This window comes from Chiloscyllium plagiosum, chromosome 18, assembly GCF_004010195.1.
Source record: "Chiloscyllium plagiosum isolate BGI_BamShark_2017 chromosome 18, ASM401019v2, whole genome shotgun sequence".
NCBI lineage: Eukaryota > Metazoa > Chordata > Chondrichthyes > Orectolobiformes > Hemiscylliidae > Chiloscyllium > Chiloscyllium plagiosum.
This window is the reverse complement of record NC_057727.1, coordinates 69,743,521-69,753,988: the sequence shown is the minus strand read 5'-3', so window position 1 is coordinate 69,753,988 and position 10,468 is coordinate 69,743,521. Positions and strand designations below refer to the sequence as shown.

Here is a 10,468-nt window from a genome sequence, read left to right as displayed (position 1 = left end):
AGGTTGGGGAGAAGAGAAGAGTGAAGGGCAAGTGATATGGCATCCAACATTGATCTGTTGGTCCGATCAGCAAATTGGAGTGGGTCAAGAGTAGTGGGGAAGCTGGAATTGATTAATGCCAATTCTAGCCTTTCAAAACACTTCATGACCACTGAGGTTAGGGCCACTGGGAGGTAGTCATTGAGACATGCTGCATGAGCCTTAGGCACAGGGATGATGTTGGTCCTCTTGAAACAGGCAGGGACAGTGGCCTGCTGCAGAGAGAGGTTGAAGATGTCCGAGAAGACCTCTGCCAGTTGATCGGCGCATGCTGAGTACATGGCCTGATACTGTCTCGCCTTTCTTGGATTCACACGAAGGAAAACTGATCTGACCTCTGATGTGGTGACTGTTGGGATAGGTTCATCAGGACTTGTCGGAATAGGTGTTACCTCTCTGCCGAAATTCTGCTCAAAGCGAACATAGAAGGCTTTTGATGGTTTCCTCATGACAATGCTATAACCAATGGGTCAGAAAATGACTTACCTATTCTGATGTCTTGAAAAAGGAATATGCACATATACGTTCTGCCTGGAAAGAACAGGGCCTGTGTATTAATGTATGTAGCTTCCAGCATACACAGCTGCACCACACTGAGCCCAACTGACAATCCTAAATTGGTTGCCAGGATAGTTCTTTGCACACTCAGGATTATCCAGTATGTGGCCAACTGTAGAATCACATCTTAAGGTGGAATATCATGTTGTACACAGGCTGGTTGGGTATAGTCAGTACTGTATATTGCTTGTTGTGAACAGCTGACAGAATGTGCTGTTTGCTACAATGTGTGGGTCTTTGGAACATTTAGCCAAATGCACGGCAGCACAGTAGCACTGAAATTCAAATGGACTCACTTCGGAATCTGGCAGAATATCTTTTTGGCTTGGTGATGGCAAGCAAACAGCTTGTACCTACACAGCCCATTATTAGATATGATTCTGCAACTGGACAGCATTTTCTACATATTCTAGAGTGAGAAAAAAAACATGCCAAACTAACTTAGGATAGTCAGTTTGATTCACAGTGAGGGGAAGGTAATGGCATAATCTTGTTAGATTAGTAATCCAGATAGCCAGGAAATGGTTGTGTCAGATAATGGAGAGTGAAGAAAATGGATTGATTTCAAAATTGGCAAATCACAAATCATAAATACTTGAAATGAGATTGAAAAGTCCTCAACAACAACAGAATGAAGGGGGCTGCCACATCTCAATTTCTGACTCAAGGTCTTTTCTAACCACCATATGCTTTGCTCATTTTAGAAAATTCAATCACTGGCCAACTCAAGGTTCATAGTCCATCACAGCAGCCGGTAGATTTTTTTTTTGAAAGTCTGAATTACAAGTCTAATGATGATCATGGAACCATGGTCACAAAAATCCATTTGGTTCATCAGTACTCTTTAGGGAATGAAATCTGCCGTCCTTACCTGGTTTGGCCTACATGTGACTCCTGACTACAGTAATGTGGCTGCCTCTTATCTGTCCTCTGAAATTGCCCAGCAAGTCCCTCAACTGTATCAAACCACAAAAAGTGTGTCAAAGGAGGAGACTGGACAGAGCACATGGCATAGAGCCTGGCATGTGAAAACACCTAGGAGAGCTGTCTCTCAGACTAGCCAAACAACAGCCTGACATAGTCATATGCACAGAACCATACTTTATAGACAACATCCCTTGCAACATCAACATGGTCCCTCTTCCACCAGAATCAGGGTACACATACCGGGAGTGGCAGCACAGTGCTATACAGTCAGGAGGGAGTGACCTTCAGTATTGACACCTTACTGGCTGGAGTCTCTGGTCAAACATGGGTTTGGAAGTCCCCCGCTGGCAGCTAATACCCCAGCTGATCAATTAGCACCGCGCCATGCTAGGACACCATTCGATGGAAACACTCAGGGTGGCAATGGCACAGAATGTACTCTGGGTGGGTTGGGGGTGTGATACTTCAATGTCCATCACCAAGCGTAACTCAGCAGCACCATGAGTGACTGAGCTGGTCAAATCCTAAGAACATTACTGCTAAACTAGGTCTGTGACCAGCGTCGAGGAAACCAACAAGAAGGAGAAACATACTTGACCTCATTCGTGAGCTGAAAATGTGCTGCTGGAAAAGCGCAGCAGGTCAGGCAGCATCCAAGGAGCAGGAGAATCAATGTTTCGGGCATGAGCCCTTCTTCAGGAATCTCACCTTAACCTCATTCCACCTATCGCATTTCCAACGCCTCTCCCCCAAGTCCCTCCTCCCTACCTTTTATCTTAGCCTGCTGGACATACTTTACTCATTCCTGAAGAAGGGCTTGTGCCAGAAATGTCAATTCTCCTGCTCCTTGGATGCTGCCTGACCTGCTGCGCTTTTCCAGCAACACATTTTCAGCTCTGATCTCCAGCATCTGCAGTCCTCACTTTCTCCTTGACCTCATTCGTACCAATTTGCCGGTTGCAGATGCAGCATTCTGTGACAGTAAGACTGACCACTGTACAGCCCTACCAGAGATCGAAGTCCCATCTTCACACGGGGAATACACTCCATCATGTTGAGAGATACTACCACTGTGCCAAATGAACAGACCTAGTAATTCAAGTCTGGGTAACCATGAGGCATTGTAGGCTGTCTACAGCAGCAGGATCATACTGTAACACAATCTGCAATCTCATGGCCTGGCAAATCTCTCATTCTACAGTTATCATTAAGCCAGGGGATTGACTGTGGTTCAATGGAGAGTTCAGGAGGGCATGCCAGCAGCAGCGCCCAGCAGACTTTAACATGAAGTGTCAATTAGTGAAGGACTAATTGCATGCCGAATACCATAAACATCCTCTGGAGGTTTCAGCATCATAGCTGCCAATTCATTCACTCCTTATGATAGCAAGAAACAGCTGGAGGCATTGAATATTGCCAAAGCTATTGCCCTGTCTTTAAAATGCAAAATAAATCCAAAGGGCAAAATACAGTCCCATCGTGAGTAAAGCAATGGAAGGGGCCTCGACAGTGCTGTCAAGTAGCACTTGGTTAGCAATAACAAGTTCACTATCCTTCAAGTTTGGATCTGCCAGGGCCACTCAGCTCCTGACCTCATTACAACCTTGGTTCAACCAGGATCTAGAGAGCTGAATTCCAGAGGTGACTACAGGGGCGGGTGGAGAAAAAAAAAAAAAGAGATCCTTAAACTGTCGTCCTGAATCACACGTAGCACATAGGAAACTGGTTGTGGTTGGTGCAGGTCAGACTTCTCAGCTCCAGGACATGTCTGCAAGGGTCCCACAGGGTAGTATCCTAGGCCCGATCGTTTTCAGCTGCTTCATTAGCAACCTTCCTTCCAACGTAAGGTCAGAAAGGAGGATGTTCAAAACCAATCTGCAACTCCCTCAGGTACGATAGCAGTCAGCGTTCAAATGCAGCAAGACTTGGCCAACATTGGGCTGATGAGCGGTAAGTGACATTTGCTGAGTTAGTTAGGTCTTTGATAGACAAGGGAATTGAAGGTTATTGAGCCAGATATTGAAAGCAGAGTCAAGACCAAAACCAAATCAGTGGTGATCTTATTAATGGTGGAGCAGGTTCAGAAGGTCAAAGTGGCCTACTACTGCTGTCCAACGCTATGTTCAAACTGCCCCTCCTCAGGAGGGAATGATCAGAGTGTCTGGAACCAAGTGCTTAACCAAGGCAGGTTTATAAAAATACATTCATTTTTTATGGGTATCACACATTGAAGCATTCACCAATACTCGTGAAGTAAGTCAAACTATACAGTATATATAAACCTGCGACAAACACAGAATGCTGGTGAAACTCAGCAGGTCCTGTGGCAACTGTGGCGAGAAACAAGAGTTAATGCTGAGTTCAAGATGACTGAGCTTCAGAATTCCAACATCACCAGAGCTAAAGAAAAGTTGCACCAAACTCAAAACGTTAGCTAGTTTCCCTCTCTCCACAGATGCCGTTTCTCTACCATTCCCTGTGTTAGCTTCAGATTTCCAACGCCCACAGTATTTAGCTTTCATATGTACCCATATCTGCCAAAGCAACCTAGTCCCACTGATCGCTACAATTGCTCCTTGGCAGATTTGATTTCAAGATTTACAGAATGCAGCACTTCCCTCAATTGGTCAACTTTTGCTAAGTCCTCAGATCACAGGTGTGACCTGCAGAATGAAAAGTGCTTATACATCAACAATCAGGAGTGAGGGAATGCCCTTTGATACCTGTTTAAATGCTTGAAGAACTTCTTGCCTCTGACTGAAGTGTCGAAATAGGAGATGGAGGGCTCCTGACACGAGGGGTGGATAGTCATGCATCGTGAGGTGAAGCAAGACCCGTAGAAATGTTCTGCCTCCATGATCATCCAGGTCTAATGGAGTGTTTTCATCACTGCATTTCAGGAAAAAAAGATGTAACACAAGTGGTGGCAAGTGTCAACAAAATCAAAGAACTTGCATTTTCAGAGCAATTTTCATAACATCTGCGCCCCTCAGTGCAATACAAGCCGCACTTTTTAAATGCAATGTACATTGCAATGTGGTAACGCAACAGTCAATTTTTGCATAATAAGATTTCATAAACTGTTGCGTAAAGATATCACAGCAATCGGTTTGTGTGACATTTCTCAAGGATTAAATAATACCCAAGTAAAAACCACAAGGCATCAACGTTGACTTCACCAGTTTCCTCACCTCCTCTCGCCCCACGTCATCCCAGATCTAACCATCCAATTTGGTACCACCCCCTTGACTGACCTGTCAGTCTTCCTTCCCACCTATCCGCTCCACCCTCGCCTCCCATCTATTGCCAGCATCCCCCACCTGCATCTACCTATTGCCTTCCCAGCAGCCTTCTCTCCTCCCCCCAGCCCCAACCTCCTATTTATCTCTCAGCTATTCCCCCTCCCCTCCTCGATATAATATGCTGGGCCTGGAGGGTCAGTCAGGGCCTTGGTTTAAAGGGCCAGCTTAAAATCCAGTACCTCCAACACTTGAGCAGTCCTTCAGCCAACCTACAGATCATGCTCAAGCCTTTGGAGTTGAAGAAAATGGTCAGAAAGATGGACCTACTTCATCACATCAGAGGGTGTACACATACCAGTCTTCCACAGAGTATTCGCAGTCAATACAATAGTGGAGGCTTCAGGAGACAGTAATACCCACTGTTCCTGTACATCCAGTAACTAGACCAAGAGCGAGTGAGTCTTGGTATCAAGACATTTTCCTGCTCTCTCCATGTCTTTATTATCTTGGATAAATTACATAAAATGGGATACTCAGAGGCCTCAGATGATGAACTGCATGACACAAATATGCCCAGACCATGAACACCTGCTTTGCAGCTGGTGCTCCGAACATCCTGCAGCATTCCCAAATCCCTACGCAGAGATGACACAACCTCAACACAGCATTCCGCCCACTTTGCGATTGTGCTCCCATGGCCCAGCCCTGGTTGGATACTCATTGTTTACCCATTACTGGAAACGGATAAGGGACAATAACAGTATAACACAGCGTGCCTCATTCATACTAATGTCTGAGGCACTTGAACAGACAATGGGTTGTTCATACTTGCCTTCCACCAAAGATCCCTTCAGCCTGTTCCTCAATGTGCTCAAAATCTAGTGTCCCTGTAAAATAAAATAAATCCAAGAAATCGAGGGGTTACGGAAACAGCTGATTGCAGTGAATGCAATACCATATCAATCAATCCATTCACTGAGACTAACATTGATATTCCAGTTATGTATTTGTCAAACATCTCTATAAACTCTTCAAAAATTGAAGATTTCGTACATTTCCAGTTGCTCCAGCGTCTCCGACAATGGCTGGGACCAGTCATTTCAGAACATTGATTAATATAGAAACAGGCCATTCAGCCCAACACATCCACACTGACTCTGAAGAGCATCCCACCCAGACTCCCAACCCCTCCCCTATCCCTATGATCCTGCATTTCCCATGGCCAACCTGCACATCTTTGGGAGGAAACCAGAGCAAACCCACACAGACACAGGAACAATGTGCAAACCTCATACAGGCAGTGGCTCAAAAGGTCCCTGGCAATGCTAACCACTGAGCCATCATGCTGCCCCACATGAAATGACATTACTCCAGACATAAAATCAAAGTATTTTCTTCATTCCAACCACTTGACACAAACCTGGAACGTTACTTGCACCCTCCTGAGAAGCTGATCCGATACTTGGTGGGGAGTCAGTTGATTGATGATGTGCATTGCTTTCATCAAACTCTCGTTTAAATATGGACAGAAGGCAGGAGATTCTGTAATCCAAACGAACATTCAGGATGAACTGGAACAGAAAAGGGATAAAATAAATGATTTTCAGCAGCATGCAGCCAATTATGGAAAAGATATAATCAAAGACGTAGGAGTAAGGCTTGGACATCAATCGACTTTAACAGAAAATTAAATTTTACAGAAAAAAAAATCCTGCATTTAAATGGAAGCAATCACAATTTTCCAGGGTACTTTACAGCCAATTAACTAATTTCCAATTTAGAACACAGCAATTAATTTGCAAACAGCAAGAGTTTGTCAACACCAATGCGATCATGACTAATTACTTTGGCGACGTCAGTTAGGGATAATCAAGATGCCAGGGAAAACATCCACAGACCTTCAAAATAGGGCAATGGGATCTCAGACATTGGCCTGAACAGGAACATTAAGCTTTAGCTCATGGTGGCACAATGGTTAGCACTGCTGCCTCTCAGCACCAGGGACCTGGGTTCAATTCCAGCCTCGGGCAACCGTGTGTGGAGTTGAACATTCTCCCTGTGTCTATGTGGGTTTCCTCCCACAATCCCAAGATGTGCAGGTTAGGTGAGTTGGCCATGCTAAATTGCCCATAGTATTCAGGGATGTGCAGTTTAGGTACACTAATTGGGTAGGGCAATTAAATGTAGAGCAATAGGGTAGGGAATGGGTCACTCATTGTTTAGATTAGATTAGATTACTTACAGTGTGGAAACAGGCCCTTCGGCCCAACAAGTCCACACCGACCCGCCGAAGCGCAACCCACCCATACCCCTACATTTACCCCTTTAACCTAACACTACGGGGAATTTAGCATGGCCAATTCACCTGACCCGCACATCTTTGGACTGTGGGAGGAAACCGGAGCACCCGGAGGAAACCCACGCAGACACGGGGAGAACGTGCAAACTCCACACAGTCAGTCGCCTGAGTCGGGAATTGAACCCGGGTCTCTGGCGCTGTGAGGCAGCAGTGCTAACCACTGTGCCACCGTGCCACCCATTGTTGATGCGCATTGGGCCAAATGGCCTGTTTCCACACTGTAGGGATTCAATGATTCAGCAAGGTACAGAACTTGCAACAGTGTAGCATGCTTCCTGTACTGTACTGATAGGTCAGCCAAGATTAATTGGCTCAATGCTCTGGAAAAGACCATAAGAAATAGGAACAGGTGAAGACTGGTTGACCCCTTGAGCCTGCTCCACCAATACAGCTTGAACCCACAACATTTCGACGCAGAGGTAAGAATGCTGCCAGTTATGGATGACAGAGATTAGAAAAAAGAAATCATATTAAGGGACAATGAGGTAAGAGGCTTCTACTTGTTCAGTTTGAACTCCTTTAAAACGAAACGGTGGCAACACTACCGACTGACTCTCCGAAGCAGAAAACATCAAGAGCCCATATCAGCTGACCTGCGGCAATGCCACGACTTCTTCAAACATGAGGAATCTCTCGGAATAGTAAAAACCCAACTCTCATTCATGTACTCCAACATGAATGATGATTCATTTGGAAATGGCTTGACAATTGACAGCAAACATATTGCATGCGGGTTCACTTCAATATAATGGCAGCCTAATGTTGCAATATCTGATGGCTGAAGCCATCCAGTTAAGCAGCCCTCAAGTTGCAAATGGCAAGGCACACTGTCTCAAATGTTAGTGCTGACTACAAAGGCACCAGCTGTCCAACAGATGCATTGTTAAAACAGCATTCCCTTGAAACACAAACTAGGCTAGGATAAACACAGGTTTAGGTTGGGGTGTTTGGGTTATTGACAGCTTGCATTAAGTGTTTTCTGCTCTAAACAGCAGCAAATAAATTTGACCAGATCCTTTGGAATATTAAATTCAACTACCTTCTACAAAACAAACAAGCCATGCCAGCTTGGTAAAGGCCAGAGACTACACTGGTACTTGGGGGATAAAAGAAACTAGCCATTTTTCAAACAAACAGTGGTTCAGATTTGCAACAGGAATATGGTCAGGATCCAGTTGGAGTGAGACATCTTGTGGCAGCCCAACTTAGGCGGATCTTTTCCTTGGCCTTCCACCCAAAATCGTTTGCACTATAACTTGCTGTGCAAGGATCAACTGTGTGGGCAGTTGAGTCTTCCATTACACCAACAATCTGCTTGCTTAATAATGAGATTAAAAGAATTTAGAAATAACCAGAGAAAAGACAAAGGAAGTTGATTAAAATCAGCTACAGAATGAGAACTCAAGACTGGATTTACAGACTGTTCCAGAGGAAAACTATTCAAATTAAGAAATGAACTTTTTAAAACTACTAAACAATAATGCAGCAATAAGACTGAATAATTCAAATTGTTCCCCATCTAGACTAGAGAGTAATTGCATTAACAATCATCATATTGTTAAAGAGATACTTAACCACTAATCAGAAGACTTAACTTTTTGTTGAGAGTTGAATGGGCAATTCATGTGCAAATCCAGTAAGTTTTTAAAATTAGAAGGAAATCTGAGGGGGCAACATCATTTACATGAACAATAGATGGACACAAGTTAACCAGTGACTCCTGGGGATTCTCAAATCGTGAGCCATTTCTGAACATGCTGTATGATTTGCCCACTAATAGCAACATGAATTGTTGAAACACCATTTTTTCCAGCAAGATCAGTCTCAATATCACTCAGCAGATCATATTTAAAAAAAGTCTGCAGATTGCAATGCTATAAATTTCCACCACAGACTGCTCAAATCCCATACCCACGAAGAATTATTTTGACCCAGGTAACGACACTGCAACAGAGCAGAGCAATTTACGGCTGCTTCAACAGCATCCAAAGAAAAATCTACTCTCATCACCTTAAGGGTTAGCATTCAGTCTTAAGAATTGGAAAGTTTCAAGCTACATGCCAAACATGCAGCAAATTCCTTTAATATTATTATAAAAATAGACATGTTTCACTATATTTAGGCTGAAGACACAAGGTTAGAAGTCACTACACAATTAAATTCTACAAGCCGGGTAATGGCTTCTGGAAATAGCAAAGAGAGTTAACTGCTCACAGGGAGCAAAGAACATCCGAGGACCAATAGACCTGTACTGCTCGTAGATCCCCAGGAGATCATTCCAGGGCTACAGTATTGAACTGGAGGTTGCTCTTGATCACACGTCACATGGGATCAAAGGATTTTTTTGCCTGGTGGTCATTTTGGGGCAAGAAAGCAAGAACTTGCAGCAGCAAACAATCAACTAGAAGGTAATGAGCCAGAGTTGGATACCCTTGCACAAGGCCAAGGTCAAATCCATTCCAAGTGCATGAAGCTGCAAACTGTACCATAAACAGCACTGACACTTTCCAAGCACCTTACCTGCAAGATCTCAATTGTTTTTAGCTTTGTGTCCATGACTAAAATATCCTCCTTCTCGGGCTCAGTCTGTTGCTTGGTTGACCCATCCTGTGGCGTAATGGGAGTCAAAGGCAGAAAACCACCTCCCCTCAAAACCACTTGGGTCATCAACTCGCCAACTCCATGAATCGACCTCATCACATTACTGCCTGCAGCACACAGGTTTAATCAATCAGAGTGGATTTAGAAAAGGGTGAATGGTTCAAAAAAAACAACAAAAGCTTACCCTCCGATTATGCCAAAGTCTTACCTCTGTTGTCATCCCCTTTCACCAGTTTGCTGATTGGGAAAACTGTTGCCATGTGAACACAGTCCAAAATGGCCAGTAATATTTTAGTCAACCTCAGGAGATCACTAAAACTGTAGAAGCCAAAGTAGATCAGATTTCGAGCCAAATTCACAACCTAGGGGGTAGGAAAAGTCAAACATCCAAGTGAAAGTGACACTCAGGAGGAATCAGATGAGCAAAAATAAGAAATCAAACCTTAAATTAAGATCTGAGTGATTAAACATCTTCACTGTCAAGAGTTTTTACAACTGTTTGAACATACAGAAGGCAAGAGTGGACAATATACTGTTGGCATTGGTTTCTGAAGTACAGGATGTGTGGAACACTAGTGATCAGAATGCATCCTTGAGGTCATACCTTCAGAATTGTGGTGATGAGCAACATTTGAAAAGTTAAGTCACAGGGGAAATTGATAATTAGTGGCAGATATCTTGAAACCATCTATATTTATGCAGCATTCTTGAGAGAAAGGTCACTGAATATTGTTTCTGCATT

At 43.9% G+C, this 10,468-nt stretch overlaps 1 protein-coding gene across 1 annotated transcript in view; it reads right to left on the bottom strand.

Moving 5' to 3' along the window:
* Positions 1-10,468, bottom strand: part of itpr1b (inositol 1,4,5-trisphosphate receptor, type 1b) — a 506,200-nt gene that overhangs the window by 277,411 nt on the left and 218,321 nt on the right. The window contains exons 21-25 of the mRNA XM_043708559.1: positions 9,935-10,088; positions 9,646-9,833; positions 6,187-6,337; positions 5,599-5,653; positions 4,248-4,413 (exon numbers count right to left, since the gene is read on the bottom strand). Of these exons, the coding sequence (XP_043564494.1) occupies positions 4,248-4,413; positions 5,599-5,653; positions 6,187-6,337; positions 9,646-9,833; positions 9,935-10,088 (714 nt within the window). The remainder of the gene's footprint in view (positions 1-4,247; positions 4,414-5,598; positions 5,654-6,186; positions 6,338-9,645; positions 9,834-9,934; positions 10,089-10,468) is intronic.